This window comes from Ovis canadensis, chromosome 20 (genome assembly GCF_042477335.2).
Source record: "Ovis canadensis isolate MfBH-ARS-UI-01 breed Bighorn chromosome 20, ARS-UI_OviCan_v2, whole genome shotgun sequence".
NCBI classification, from domain to species: Eukaryota; Metazoa; Chordata; class Mammalia; order Artiodactyla; family Bovidae; genus Ovis; species Ovis canadensis.
Window position 1 is genome coordinate 28,519,571 of NC_091264.1, and position 16,517 is coordinate 28,536,087.

The 16,517-nt window shown below is 43.2% G+C and overlaps 1 protein-coding gene across 3 annotated transcripts in view; it reads right to left on the reverse strand.

Annotated features, from left to right (window-relative positions):
- KIF6 (kinesin family member 6) overlaps window positions 1-16,517 on the reverse strand; it is a 428,493-nt gene that overhangs the window by 229,523 nt on the left and 182,453 nt on the right. For all 3 annotated transcript variants that reach the window (XM_069562627.1, XM_069562629.1, XM_069562628.1), the window contains exon 10: window positions 11,260-11,363. In XM_069562627.1, the coding sequence (XP_069418728.1) occupies window positions 11,260-11,363 (104 nt within the window). The remainder of the gene's footprint in view (window positions 1-11,259; window positions 11,364-16,517) is intronic.

Consider the following 16,517-nt stretch of genomic DNA (forward strand, 5'->3'; position numbering starts at 1 on the left):
GTGTTGTCAAAGTAAAGGCAGCAAAGGGGAGAGGAATGTAAAATGTGGTTGAAAACACAGAAAAGGGTCAGACCAGGCAGACTCTTGTAGGCCACATGCAGGATTCTGGTGTTTTCCCAGGAACAACAGGAAGTCAGAAGTCACTGAGGAGTTTTAAGAAGAGTGAAATGGTAAGAATTGTCCTTTTAAAAAAGAGTATTCGGGCTTCACAGAACAAGATTTACAACAACCTATTATGACACTATTTTAGTAGGAGGAAAAAGCAGACAGAGGTTTGCAAGGACAGCAATAGTCGGAGTGGTGTGAAGTGGTCCAATTCAAGACGTATTTTGAGGATAGAGTCAACAGGAGTTCCAAACTGGCTGGATCTGGGAGGTGAGAAAATGAATAGAATCACAGGAAACCTCTACGTTTCTGGCCTTGGCAACTGTAGGGCTTGTAGAGACACTGATTGATGGGGATCTAGGGCCAGAGACCAGGTCTGGAGAAAGATGAAGAAGAATTCAGTTCAGGGCACTTCCCTGGCAGTTCAGCAGTTAAGAATCCGCCAGTGCAGGGGACATGGGATTGACCCCTGGTCCAGGAAGATTCCGCATGCCACAGGGCAACTAAACCCATGTAGTGCAGCTACCGATGCCTGCATGCTCGAGAGCCTGTGTTCCGCAAAAAGAGAAGCCTCCTCAGTGAGAAGTCCACGCACTGCAGCTAGAGGGTAGCCTCTACTTGTTGCAACTAGGGAAAGACTATGAGCAGCAATGAAGACCCAATGTGGCCAAAAACAGATACATAAATCAATTTTTTCCAGCTTTATTTGTTTACTTTACAATATTGTATTGGTTTTGCCACACATTGACATGAATCCACCATGGGTATACATGTGTTCCCCATCCTCTCTCAGCTCCCTCCCCATCCCATCTATCCCTCTGGGTCATCCCAGTGCCCCGAGCATCCTGTATCATGCATTGAACCTGGACTGGCAATTCGTTTCACATATGATAATTTACATGTTTCAATGCCATTCTCCCAAATCATCCCGCCTTTGCCCTCTCCCACAGAGTCCAAAAGACTGTTCCATACATCTGTGTCTCTTTTGCTGTCTCGCATACAGGGTTATCATTGCCATCTTTCTAAATTCCATATATATGCATTAGTATACTGTATTGGTTGGAGAAGGCAATGGCACCCCACTGCAGTACTCTTGCCTGGAAAATACCATCATGGACAGAGGAGCCTGGTGGGCTGCAGTCCATGGGGTTGCTAAGAGTCGGACACAACTGAGCAACTTCACTTTCACCTTTCACTTTCATGCATTGGAGAAGGAAATGGCAACCCACTCCAGTGTTCTTGCCTGGAGAATCCCAGGGACGGGGGAGCCTGGTGGGCTGCTGTTTATGGGGTTGCACAGAGTTGGACACGACTGAAGCGACTTAGCAGCAGCAGCATACTGTATTGGTGTTTTTCTTTCTGGCTTACTTCACCCTGTATAATAGGCTCTGGTTTCATCCACCTCATTAGAACTAATTCAAATGTATTCTTTTTAATGGCTGAGTAATATTTCATTGTGTATATGTACCACAGCTTTCTTATCCATTCATCTGCTGATGGACATCTAAGTTGCTTCCATGTCCTGGCTATTATAAACAGTGCTGCGATGAATATTGGGGTACATGTGTCTCTTTCAATTCTGGTTTACTCGGTGTGTATGCTCAGCAGTGGGATTGCTGGGTCATATGGCAGTTCTATTTCCAATTTTTTAAAGAATCTCCACACTGTTCTCCATAGTGGCTGTACTAGTTTGCATTCCCACCAACAGTATAAGAGGGTTCCCTTTTCTCCACACCCTCTCCAGCATTTATTGCTTGTAGACTTTTGGTTAGCAGCCATTCTGACTGGTGTGAAATGATACCTCATGGTGGTTTTGATTTGCGTTTCTCTGATAATGAGTGATGCTGAGCATCTTTTCATGAGTTTGTTAGCCATTTGTATGTCTTCTTTGGAGAAATGTCTGTTTTGTTTTTTGCAAATAAATGACCCAGTCAAAAAGTGGGCCAAAGAAATAAATTTTTTAAAAAGAGAATTCAGTCTGGGCATGTTGAGGTCAGGACCAGCTGTCAGTGGGGCAATGTGATCAATGAGTAAGGCATTCAGAGAAGAATAAATATGAATGAGTAAAATAAACATGAGTCATCAGGGTTGAATCATCTAGTTGCATCTAGATGGCAACTGAGGTGTGGGTGTTGAAGAAATCATCTAGGAAAAAGGACAAAGAAAAAGAGAAAAGGAGGTCCTAGGACAATGCTTGAGGAATGTCCACATGAAAGGAGGATAATCTGGCCCAAGAGGCCAAGGAGCAGTCAGGAGTTAAGGAGAAGACAAGAGAAAAGAGTGGTCAATCATGTTGAATGCAGGGACTTCCCTGGTGGTCCAGGGGTTAAGACTCTGCCATCCAAATGCAGGGGCTGTGTGTTCGATCCCTGATCAGAGAACCACATGCCTCACTGCTGCTGCTGTTGCTAAGAAGCTTCAGTCGTGTCTGACTCTGTGTGACCCCATAGACGGCAGCCTACCAGGCTCCCCAGTCCCTGGGATTCTCCAGGCAAGAACACTGGAGTGGGTTGCCATTTATAGGCCTATCCAGTTGATCTACACTGAGATCCATCAGTAACCAGTGCCATGGGGCAAAGGCCATACTGGAGTGTGTACAGGAGTGAGTGGGATGGAAGGGAAAGGAGACTGGGAGTGAAGGCAACTTCCAGGATTGGTTTAGCTTAAAGGAGATGAAAGCAACAGTAGATAGCGAGGGGGCTGGGGTTAAGGTCAAGGAGGAACATTTCATTTCAAATATGGGAGACCTGAGCCTATTGTGATTGAATACTATTAACAGTCTAGTAAAGAGTCCAATAAAAAGAGAGAAGTTGCAGATAAAGAAAAAACAGAAGGAGAGTTGAGGTCCCTGAGTGAAAGGTCAGGGCAAGGTCAGGATGAAAGGTCAGGGCAAGGTCAGGATGAAAGGTCAGGGAAAGGTCAGGCGTGTTGAGGCATGCCTGGGCATGCCTGGGCATGTCGGGACATGTCCCGGCAGAGAGCACTGCAGACAAGCCCGGGAGATGGGCCGGCAACCAAGCCGACCAATCAGGAGCCGACACGAAGCCCTCGCCGTCCAATCAGGAGCTGACATGGAGCCCTTGGACACCAATCACTGCTGAGCCCGCATTTTCTTCCTTATATGGGAGCCCCGGCCTGGGCTATAAAACCCTTCCCCACCCTCGCAGACTCCGCAGACTCCCTTTACCCCGCAGACTCCCTTTGCTTCGCAGACCCCCCCCCCCCCCCCGCCCCCCCCCCCCCCCCCCCCCCGCCTCACTTCCTTGCTTACCCGCCCCCGGAGTTCTGCCCGAGAGTGGCCGCCCAATAAAAGGCCCTGATCAACGGTCCATAGGGGTGGCTCCTTCTTCCCGCGGCGTTTCTTACACTGAGATCATAGAAGGGACTGGGGTTGCAAATATGGTTGGTGAGGTCGCCTCTGGAGGGGACACCTTCTCTGCTGAACAGGAAGGAGGGAAAGCTGGGGAGAGGTGTGGGGTGCTGTGCAGGTTTGGAGCAGAACAGGCAAGTGAGGAAGATGCCTCAACTTGTACACGTAGTAATTAACTGTAAAAGTATATGTCTGTGTGCTTTGAGGGGCTTGTCATCAAAGATAAGTTGCTATTATTTAATCATGGCAAAATTTTACCAAAAAGAAAATCCCTCTCTGTACAGTTTTATTTTGCTTTGATTTGTTTAATGACTGGTCTTTTAATTTTATATTTTGTCATACAGAGGTCTCCAGGTTTTTAAAAGTCAGGTTAGTTGAGGTTAAGTTTACAGACAGTAAAGTTTTAAGTTTACCCTTTTTAGATACATACTACTATGACTTTTCTGGTACTCTCTTGTTTTTCCCATGATCCAGTGGTTGTTGGCAATTTGATCTCTGGTTCCTCTGCCTTTTCTAAAACCAGCTTGAACATCTGGAAGTTCACGGTTCACGTATTGCTGAAGCCTGGCTTGGAGAATTTTGAGCATTACTTTACTAGCATGTGAGATGAGTGCAATTGTGCAGTAGTTTGAGCATTCTTTGGCATTGCCTTTCTTTGGGATTAGAATTAAAACTGACCTTTTCCAGTCCTGTGGCCACTGCTGAGTTTTCCAAATTTGCTGGCATACTGAGTGCAGCACTTTCACAGCATCATCTTTCAGGATTTGAAATAGCTCTACTGGAATTCCATCACCTCCACTAGCTTTGTCCAGTACTTTGGCCACCTCATGCGAAGAGTTGACTCATTGGAAAAGACTCTGATGCTGGGAGGGATTGGGGGCAGGAGGAGAAGGGGACAACAGAGGATGAGATGGCTGGATGGCATCACCGACTCGATGGATGTGAGTCTGAGTGAACTCCGGGAGTTGGTGATGGACCGGGAGGCCTGGGGTGCTGTGATTCATGGTGTCGCAAAGAGTCAGACATGACTGAGCGACTGAACTGAACTATGACTTTTGACAAATGTGTATACTTATATAACCACCATGACAACCATGATATAGACTATTTCAATCACCCTTAATAACTCCCTCTTATTCCTTTTCACAGGTTCCTCCCCTACTGGCGACCTTGACAGCCCCTGCCACCCGCTCCCCCCCCCCCCCCCACACTGTACTCACTCTTTCCAGGCAACTTTGTGTGCCCAGACCCCTTCGTCTTAGGGTGGCCTCTTCTCCCTCACGACATCCTTTCAGATTTAACTTGCTCAGGGAGTGATACCTGCACCCCCACTTTTTAACTGCTATGTAACTATTTAGCTTTTCATTATCATAGATTGTGAGCAAATAATATATTAAATCATGTATAATAAACTGATATTAGATTTAAAAACATGGAACTGAAAGTGTACATAAATAGCATTTAGTCATAAGATAGTATTTACATATAAAGGAGTCATTAAAAGACTAATATGAGTAGAATTAAAGTGTAATTAAGGCTTTACAATTCTCAGTGTCCATTTGTTCTTTCCACTAACAGCCCCTGTATTCTGTTTTATACATACACTGTGCTCAGTCATCTCAGTGCTGTCCAACTCTGCGAGCCTATGGACTGTAGCCCGCAAGGCTCCTCTGTCCGTGAGATTCTTCAGGCGAGAATACCGGAGTGGGTTGCCATGCCCTACTCCAGGGGATCCTTCCAACCCAGGGATCAAACTGGTGTCTCCTGTGTCTCCTGCATTGCAGGCAGATTCTTTACCATTGAGCCACTGGGGAAGCCCCATATATACACACACACACACACACACACACACACACATATAAACGTGTATATGTGTGCTTATATCTTATTTCCCCAATAAAACTGTAACTCCTAGGAATTATTTTCTGTATCCTATATTCCTGAACCCCCTCAAACACCTATTAATATGACGAGCATCTAGTAGGAACTCACTACATTCAGGCCGTAGGATTAACTGATCTGCAAAAACTAGCTAAAGGAAGTAAGTCAGAGAAAGACAAATACTGTAAGAACTCACTTATTTGTACAAAATTAAAAAAGTAAACTCAGAAAATACACCAGTGGTTGCCAGAGGCTGGAGGGCAGGGGAAGCAAGGAGACATTAGCCAAAGGGTACAAAACTCCAGTTATAAGATGAATACATTCTGAGGACCTGAGATACTCCAGGTGACTATACTCCACAATACTGCACTGTATACTTGCAAATTGCCTACAGGGTAGATGTCGAAGGTACAGAAACAGAAAGATAACTACGTGAGGTGATGGGGATATTGATATATTATCGTGGTCTTTGTTTCACAATATATATACCTATTAATATATTAAATCATCACACTGTACTCTTTTAACTTACACAATGTTATATGTCAATTATACCTCAATAAAGTTGGTGGGGGGGGGGGGAAGAAAAGCAAAGGATCAAGATGTTTGTACATTTATTTTGAGAAACTTGAGCCCAAGAGATCCAATTCAGTTGCATCTCAGAAAGAAAATGTCGCTATGCAGAAAATATTCTACTCATTTAGATTTGGGCCAGGAAATGAGGCTTCCATCCTAGCCAGAGGCCTAAAGGCTTTAGAAAAAAACCCAAAGGAAGAAAGAGGTATGTGTTTAGAAAATCAATCAGAATCAAATCTTCACCCAAGAAGTTTTGCATAAACATTAACTTGGCTACACAGACTTCATCCAGCTGTCTCTTTTCAAATTTACACAGGCAAAGAAAAAAAAGATGTAAACTAAAAATATCCCGATAACTGGAGGCTGACATCTGAAATCCTCTTCAGTTGGAGCATCCAAGTCAATGCAACAAATATTTACATTGAGAACCGAAATTCTGGGAAAGAGTTCAAAAATTTGGTAGGGCTAGGAATTAATAGACATCTTCAAACTGTCCAATGCATGCTACACAGAAGATATTATCCAATACATATCTGCTTTCTGATGTCCTTCACAGAATCCCTGATAGGAATGTCCTCATGACGTGCCAGTCAACATAAGCCCAGGGATCAGCAGGACAGAGAAGCAGATGAGGCTAGCACATTCCTGCCACTCTGCCCTGCTGCTCCGTGGGTCCCTTCTTGTCCCCCACACCACCATCCCCCTCCCACTGTCACCACCAGGGAGCCTGGGCACAATGAGAGGGCTGAAGCTGATTCACATTCCTGAGCAAGTGTCCAGGGTGGCAGAAGACACAGACGCACCAATGATATTAAACAGCAGCACATTACAAGCAGATTTTAATTTCCTTCTTTTACTTTAACATAATAAAGAGCTCTGAAACCTGATGAATTTTAAGCTATACCAATATTGATCTATCTAATCAGGCCAAAATGTAACTGCAGCAACAGTATAGCAAAAACAGTAACACAAAGCCACATAATCTGAATAATCCTCACTGTCAGCACGGACAAGCACCAAAGTTACTGGATTGCTCTGAAACTGTGCTTTGGTTTTGGCAGGGTGGATGCAGTCTGCAACATGTGTTCTCCCCAACTGCTTATCAGAAATCATTAAAGAGACACAATGCTATATACAGTACACTTATCTTGACCCAGAGAAGGGACTTCGTTGCGAATTGCCGACGTTTACTTACTTGCACATGAATTAATTTTACATGATTCCCAGGTGGCGCTGTGGTAAAAGATCCGCCTGCCAGTGCAGGAGACGCAAGAGACACGGGTTTGATCCCTGGGTGGGGAAGATCCCCTCGAGGAGGAAATGGCAACCTGCTCCAGTCTTCTTGCCTGGAGAATCCCATGGACAGAGGAGTCTGGTGGTCTACAATCCATGGGGTCACAAAGAGTCGAGCACAAGTGAGCACACACTATGCCTGAGCTCAAAATTAATCCTTACGATCGCCACAGTCTCCTGGTTTATTCATGTATCTCCACACAACACTTATACATTGCACCATAATTACTCGTGCTTGTGTCTGTCGCTGCCACTAAATTGTGAACCCACTGAGAGCGGGATCCAGGTTTTGTTCATCTTGGTGTTCCTTTCAGGGCTTACAGTAGATGTCTGTGAGTACTGGATGAATAAGAAATGTTGAATGAGTGAAGGAGCGAATCAACTGCCCAGACAAACTAACAGCAACCTTACATACTGTCTATGCAGAAACCGTTCCAGCGGACATATGTGTATTTGTTATCCAGGGATCAAAGAAAGCCAATCCAAGATCTAACAGTTTGTCAGTATTTTAAACCTGTTGTCACAGGTTTTATTTCTCACGATTCTGCCCCCAAACTCCTGTGAGAGGAGAATTGTGAGAATTTGCTTGTTGTCAATAACTTTTAAATAGAAACATCTGTTTATGTAATAAATGGTAAGTTAGTGAAAGATGTAATGTAAATATAATATGATATTAAATATCATAGAGAAGGTATAACATACTTTGCTTATTATTGTTTCTTATGCTTTATAGAATTTTTCTTCTTGTGAGAGTATAGTCTGTGGTGGTCTGTTTGAGAGAGGATGTACCATGGGAAATTTCCTGTCTGAAAGTTTGTATGTCTGAAAAATGGCCACCTTCACCTTTGGATAGTAGGCTAGATACAGAAATCTCCATCCACAGCCCTTTTTTGTTTTGTTTTGTTTCAGTACTAGAAGTTCCTGTTTACAGAGCTGTTAATGAGAAGTCTTTACTAAATCAGATTCTTGCTTGTTAATACTTTGCTTCTCTAACAACTTCTAGGATTATTTTCAATATGTTGAAGTTCTAAAATTTTTCTACAGTATTATTGCACTACTTAGCATATGATAACTCTTGTTCTGGAGTCTTATGTCCTTTTTTTTTTTTAGTTAAAAAAAATAGGTTTTATTTCTTTAACTGTTGGCACTCTCTATTTCTTCTTTGGAAGAAAGTCTCTCTATTTCTCTATTCTTGCATTCTCTCTATTTCTTCTTTGGAAACTCATTGTTGTTGATACTGGTAGATCTAGGGCTATCCTCCATGGTTCTTTGGTTTAAACTTTCTAAATCTTTACCTTTTAGCTTACATTCTGGAATGATCCCTTAGCTCCCGCCTTCCTGGCTCACTGATTTGCCCTCCGTGTTTTCATTCTGCTCTTCAGCCATCATCAAGTTCTTAATGGCAGCAAGTACACTTTTTCAAGATCTCTCGGTCCTGCTGTTGCTTCGTGGATGGAATGCCAGCAACCACTCCTCTTGCTGCGTTCTTGAGGCCTCCGCGCCGTAAACGCTTGTTCTTGTCTTTCTCCATGCTGGCGGTCCTCATATTCCTAGTCACTCCCAACTGTGAGCTCGCATTTCCTAGACTCCGAGCTCTCCGCTTGGACAGCCAGTCTTGGGTGAGGGACTGAAGCAGCGGTGGGTACCTGTGCTCCTTGTTGCTTTCAGTGACGAAATGAGCAGAGCTGGAGGCAGTAACTGTCTCCAGAGTTTATACAGTCCCTCTTTGTCCTGGGCATCATCAGTTAACTGGGGCACTTCCCTATTTCCTGGGAATACTGACCTAAATACCAGGGGATAAAGGGAAGAAGGAGAACACGGGGGGTTCACAGGAACAAAGTCCTCCCATTCCAGGAGCTCTGCGAACCCTTAGGGCTCTTTCCAGCCCTCTCCTGCTCCAGCGTGCCACCAGTTCTAGACATGGGGCCTTGGTGGTGCTGCACCATAACTTGCTTGATCCCTTCCTCCTGTCTAGACCCCTGTGAAACCTACTTCTTATTCTTGGGTATAGCTGGAGACTCAGATGTTTCTTCCATCAGTTCTATCATCCACCCAATGTGGAGGGAACCTGCGGCATATGCTTACTCATTCTGACATCTTGAACCACCACCTGCAGAGTCGTACCTTAAACTGAGCCTTCTGAGCAACACAGAGCACACAGGAACTAGAGAAAACACTGCTGCTTATTTGACACGTGGGTCATTTCCCTGTTTGCTCTTAGATCCAATTTCCCACTTTTCCTTTGTGTGACATCACACTGCTTGGCTCTTTTAACAACTGGCTCTGGGTAAGTTCAGCCAGTGGGAGGCACTGGTGGAAGCTAGAAGGGGAGATGAGGGAGAAGCAAGGGCTCCCTGTGGGATGATGCCTCCGTAGCGCCCAGGGCTCTTCCAAGGCCCCAGCTTCCGTCCCGACAGGCAGCACTCAGCTTGTGCAGCTTCTGCTCGCCGGCACCAGGTTCCAGCTTCGGTAACACAACCTTCTACTGATGTCCCTCCAGTCCCAGGTGAAGGACCTCCTCCTGCTGCTCTGATCTCTGGGTTGCTGGAGCGCCCCATAATACCACCTCCTGTACGACAAATTTCCTATATTTAATTCCTGCTGTTGAGAGGCCTAGAATGCTTTTGTTTTCCTGACTGGATCCTGATTTGAAGATCAAAACTCTGAAGAGGCACCTTCAAAAATAATATTGGGTAAGCCCTTTCTTCATGGCTTCCCAGGCGGCTCAGTGGTAAAGAATCCACCTGGCAAGCAGGAGATGCAGGTTCAATCCCTGGGTCAGGAAGATCCCTGCAGGAATGGCATGGCAACCCACTCCAGTGTTCTCGCCTGGAGAATCCCACGGACAGAGGAGCCTGGTGGGCTACAGTCCATAGTGTCGCAAAGAGTCGGACGTGACTTAGCAGCTAAACAACAACAACAAGAAGCCCTTTCTTTGCAGGGCTGGGAGCACCAGAATGAAGGAATTTGAAACTGGGGTTTCTCAGTATCTAAGCTATTCCAGGTTATTTCAAGGAGTGACATGAAATTCTTTAAAATGTGAATTCTGGCAGTATATTTCACCTTAATCTCATATATGTCATGAAGCAGTTTTGTAAGGAAAGCCTTAGGGGCCTATCACATTATTAAACACAGCGTTCTAAAATGAGGAAATGCTATCCCAGAGGAGGAAGGCTTGGCGTATATCAGAAACTCTGCTTAAGGCTTCTCAAACTTTAGCCCTGCATTCAGGGGCAGCCACAAAGTTGTTTAAAGAAAATACTTCCACTGCCTGTTCGTCACCATTTTCTCTGTTGAGAAAGGGTCATGCGAAATGACAGTAAACCTTCAGAAAAAGCTTGTGTAGCTTGTTACTCTGAAATAGTACCACTGCCTGCTAAGCCCAGTCCATTGTTATCACTTCACAAATGCTTAATAAACAGCACAGAAGCAACAAGAGAGCCTGCCGTGGTGGCTCATGATCAGAGCAAGAACTCAAGCCACGCTGTGCCCTTGGCATGCCATATGGCTGCAAGTCTAAAGGCTCTGAGAAATGCCGCACTTGTATGAAGTCCTGAATACCTGCTTTCATTCCCATTTCGAGTGTTTGAACTGTAATATATGGGCCATCTATTTATTAAAGGAGAGAGCTTACTTTGGCATGGGATAAATTGGTGCTTGCAGCAAGATGCTGTTTAATACAAAGGACGTTTCTGGAATTCCTTTCAGATCTGAGATCCACAGCTCACAGAGTGTGTGGTGGATACGTTTAAAAATTGTGTGACTATCACACGATCCTTTTTCTTCAGCTGGCATGAGAAGGATACTCCCATTCTCTCCACGCTCTGTTCTTTTCTTCCTCAAAGCTGAGGCGGCAAAAACACTGCCAGCCTTATGCAGCTTTTCATGGAAAGCCGCCACTCTTCCCTGGCGCCTACACTCAATTTCAGACTGTCCCAGGAGACCTTCGCGCTTTGAGGTGAATTCATAACATTAGGGCCAACACAGAAGTTAACACAATCTTGCACTGTTAAAGAAAAAGTCTACAGGCTTACTGAAGGAGCTCTGCTTCTGTGAGTGCCTCTGTCCTCTGCTCCCCAGTGACAATGGCCAGCTCATCCTTGAGTTCCTGGATTTCCTTTTGTAGGCGTATAATCATCTGAAATAGCAAGGCGGGAGCATAAATGTCAGCTCCTCACTGAGGGGACTATGTGACAGAGAACACACATCTTTTAAAATTATGAACAAAAATGTACAGAGAAGGATATCAAAGGCACTCTTGTACTTACCACCTCGCTTTGTTAAAAATCTTATCATTTGGTCAAAATAGTTCTAGAATTTTTCTTAACAAATAAAACATTATGATGGAACCTGGAGGCCCTTACTCCTGTTTCCTTCTGTCCATCCTTGGGTGACTGCGATCCTGCATTTAGTGGGTAGCATTTCCCTGCATGTTTTAAATATTTACTCCATAGGGATAGGTATGCCTGTAAATGAGATATATTATTTTGCATGCCTTACACTGAATGTAAATGCTATTACACTGCACGTAACTGCAACTTGGTTTTTCTTCCTCACACTACATTTGGAGATTATTTATATTGTTTCGTGTGGTTCTAGTTCATGAATTTTCATGGATATATGGCATTTCAATAAAGGACTACATCACGATAGATGTATTTACATCTCCGGGACATTAAGGACATTGGAATTTTACCTTTGCTATTACGAACAGTGTTGCGGTGAGCACTATAAATCTCTGGGCACATCCAAGTTTATCCGTACCGCACTTGCGGAGGAAGCGCAGCTTCCCTTTATTATATATTGCTAAACTGCTCTTCAAAATAGTTGTATAAATTTATATTCTCATCAACTATATATGTAAGTTTCTGCTCCCCCACATTTTTGTCACGATGTATATAGTATTGCCAGAGACTAATTTTGCCAGTTTGGTAGGTGTACAATGGTCTCTTTTCTAGTTCTAATCTGTGTTTTCATAATTATTGGTGAGGTTGATGATCATCTTTGTAAATGTATGTTGACTGTTTGAGTTTCCTCTTTTGTGAATTTCTTATTCACCATCTTGCCCGTGTTTCAGCTGAACTGTTTTTCTTTTCCTTATGGATTTTCAAGCGTCTTTATATATTCAGGATGTGAACCCTTTGTAAGTTTTATGCAATGCCTGTATTTTCTCCCAATCTATGTCATGTTTTCCACTTTGTGGTGTTCTTTCTGTGAAACAAAAGTTTTAAATTTCAATTCAATTTCATTATCAACTTATTTTGTTATGAGTTGCATTGCTTTGTTTTCTTTGAGAACATCGATTTTACCTAAAGCCATAGCAATATTTTCCTACAGTGTATGTGCATGCTCAGTACACGTCTGACTCTGCAATGCTGTGGACCGTAGCCCTCCAGGTTCCTCTGTCCATGGAATTTTCCAGGCAGTAATACTGGAGGGGGTTACCATTTCCTCCTCCAGGGAATCTTCCCGACCCAGGAATCGAACGAGTCTTTTGTGTCTCCTGCAGGTGGCGTCTTTACCCCTGTGCCACCTGGGAAGCCCGTATTTCTCTATAAGTTTCTATTGAAGTTTTGCTTTTTACATTTGGGTTGATTTTACTTTATAGGAAGTATAAGACATGGATCTAATTTTAATTTTTTTATGGTCAACCATGCAAGATTTGCTATTACAATTCTGTTATGTATCTCCACACATAAGACTTGTCTTTTACTGGGCTATCGGTTAAAAACATTCGTCTACTTGACTATATGCATGGTAATACCACACTGTTTTAATTACTGTATCTTAAGAAATTTTGGCATCTAGATAGAACAAACCCTTTCCATCCTGTTCTCTTCTAAAATAGACTAGGCTATTCTTGATCATATGCTCTTTCATATAAATTTTAGACTTGGCTTGTAAAATTCTATCAAAGGCTCTCCTCAAATTTCAACTGTAAATAAATTTGAGTAAAAGGTTAATTTGATAAGGGATTAAAGTAATAGTAACGAATCGCTGGGCTTCCCAGGTGGCTCAGTGGTAAAGAATCTGCCTGTCGTTGCAGGAGATGCAGCTTTGATCCCTGGATTGGGAAGATCTCCTGGAGAAGGAAATGACAATCCACTCCAGGATTTTTTGCCCAGAAGATCCCATGGACAGAGCAGCCTGGTGGGCTACACGTCAGTGGGGTCGCAAGAGCTGGACACAACTTAGTGACTAAGCAACACAACGTAATGAATCATGGCGTCCACAAACGTGGTGTGGCTTTCCACTGACTCCTTTCAATACGGATTTATAGTTTCCTCTACAAATACCTCCTATATCTTTAATTAGATTTTGTCCCTAGAATTTTAAAGTTTTTGTTGCTACTATAAATGAAATTTTTATAAAATTGCATTTTCTAATTACTGGCTTTTGATATATAGGAAGGCAATTCATCTTTATGGATTATATAACATATACTCTTCTGAACATTATTTTGGCTATCATTTGTTTGTTATTGAACACTGGGATGTGCTTTTTCTTCCTGGCTTCACTGGGTCTCCATTGCTGCACATGGGCTTTTCTCTAGCTGTGGCAAGCGATGGCCACTCTCTCCTTGGGGTGTGCAAGGGGAGAGCAGCCTCTCCTTGTCACTGTGGTGGCTTCCCCTTGCCGAGCACAGGCTCTCGGGTGCATGGACTGAGTAGCTGTGGTACACAGGCTTGACTGCCCCTCAACATGTGGAATCTTCCTTCCACAAGACCAGGGATTGAACCTTGTCTCCTTCACTGGTAGGCAGATTCTTAACCACTGGACCACCAGGCGAGTCCCACTACCGGGTGTTCTAGATGAGCAATCAAATAGTCCACAAGTAATGACCGATATTCTTTCCAAATCCTCATAAATTAAAAAAAAAAAAATTGTCTCTTTCCTAGCTAGAAACTCCAAGTACAGTGCTTAAGACATTCTTGTCATATTCCTTTTAACATTTCACTTTTAAAATGTTTGCTGTAGTTTTCTATTGATACCTTTAATCACTCTAAGGATGTTTGCTTATATTCATAGTTTGATGAACCTTTTCAAACTATGGATGAACATTTAATGTTATTAAATTTTTTTTTCTGTAGCTAATGATGTGATGATATAATTTTTTTCTTTTAAACTATGAAAGTGATGAGTCACTTTAATTCATGTGATTTTACCTTATAGTAGGAACTACTTCAGATAAACAAAGAGGTATAAATAATACCTTGTCCCTACTTTTAAGCTTAAGTGAACATTCAGGTACTGACTACTTCAGCTCAGTTTAGTCGCTCAGTTGGGTCTCACTCTTGGCGACCCCATGAACCGTAGCATGCCAGGCCTCCCTGTCCATCACCACCTCCCGGAGTCCACCCAAACCCATGTCCATTGTGTCGGTGATGCCATCCAACCATCTCATCCTCCATTGTCCCCTTCTCCTCCTGCCCTCAATCTTTCCCAGCATCAGAGTCTTTTCAAATGAGTCAGCTCTTCCCATCAGGTGGCCCAAGTATTGGAGTTGCAGCTTCAACATCAGTCCTTCCAATGAGCACCCAGGATTGATCTTTAGGATGGACTGGTTGGATCTCCTTGCAGTCCAAGGGACACTCAAGAGTCTTCTCCAACACCACAGTTCAAAAGCATCAATTCTTCGGTGCTCAGCCTTCTTCACAGTCCAACTCTCACATCCATACATGACCACTGGAAAAATCATAGCGTTGACTAGACGGACCTTTGTTGGCAAAGCAATGTCTTTGCTTTTGAATATGCTGTCTAAGTTGGTCATAACTTTCCTTCCAAAGAGTAAGCATCTTTTAATTTCGTGGCTACCATCAACATCTTCAGTGATTTTGGAGCCCAGGAAAATAAAGTCAGCCGCTGTTTCCACTGTTTCCCCATCTATTTCCCATGAAGTGATGGGACCAGACGCCATGAACTTAGTTTTCTGAGCTTTAAGCCAACTTTTTACCTCTCCTCTTTAACTTTCATCAAGAGGCTTTTTAGTTCTTCTTCACTTTCTGCCATAAGGGTGGTATCATCTGCATATCTGAGGTTATTGTTATTTCTCCTGGCAATCTTGATTCCCAGCTTGTGCTTCCTCCAGCCCAGCATTTCTTATGATGTACTCTGCATAGAAGTTAAATAAGCAGGGTGACAATATACAGCCTTGACGTACTCCTTTTCCTATTTGAAACCAGTCTGTTGTTCCATGTCCAGTTCTAACTGTTGCTTCCTGACCTGCATACACGTTTCTCAGGAGGCAGGTCAGGTGGTCTGGTATTCCCATCTCTTTCAGAATTTTCCACAGTTTATTGTGATCCACACAGTCAAAGGCTTTGGCATAGTCAATAAAGCAGAAATATATGTTTTTCTAGAACTCTCTTGCTTTTTCAATGATCCAGCAAATGTTGGCAATTTGATCTCTGGTTCCTCTGACTTTTCTAAAACCAGCTTGAACACCAGGAACTTCACGGTTCACGTATTGCTGAAGCCTTAGCTTAAGAAATAAAACACTGCAGGCTCTTGGGAAGCCCTTACCCCTGTAGAGCTTTCCCTAAATGAGTTTCCCACTACCACTCCCCTAAATCTGGTGTTTGTTTTTCCCATCCAGTTGTGTTTTGGGTGGTTTTGAGGACAATTTTTCAATTGTCACTTATGTTTCAGAAAAGCTCTGTACATCAAATAATGAACAGTAGTGCCAGTTTTTAGAAGCAATTATAAAGGAGATCAGGAAACAACGCTTGTCAATTACCAGATTATTCTGCGCCAGGAAGACCTCAACATTTGTTTAATTATCAGCTATTAGCTTTTGACTCCTGATTTCTCGTTTCATTAAATCTCTCACAGACCTACATCAAACACATGATAATGTACATCTTTCTTCAAATTCCTCAAGTTCCTTCAAAGAAAAGTCTCTGCAGCCAAATTTGAAGGGGAAAACCTCAAATGTCTAATATGTTTAGTTTTCTTTAGTTATGAAGTAATTTTTGTCTTCAGGCCAATAAGCCCACTCCTGTTTTTTTCTCTCTCTCTCTCTTTTTTTTACCTGATATTCTTTTTTTTTTTTTTTTAAATTATTTTACTTTACAATACTGTATTGGTTTTGCCACACATCAACATGAATCTGCCATGGGTATACATGAGTTCCCAATCCTAAACCCCCCTCCCACCTCCCTCCCCATACCATCTCTCTGGGTCATCCCAGTGCACCAGCCCCAAGCATCCTGTATCCTGCATCGAACCTAGACTGTCTTTCTCATTCTGCACAGTAACGTTACAGGGTGGCTAGCAGGGTAGGAACAGCAGA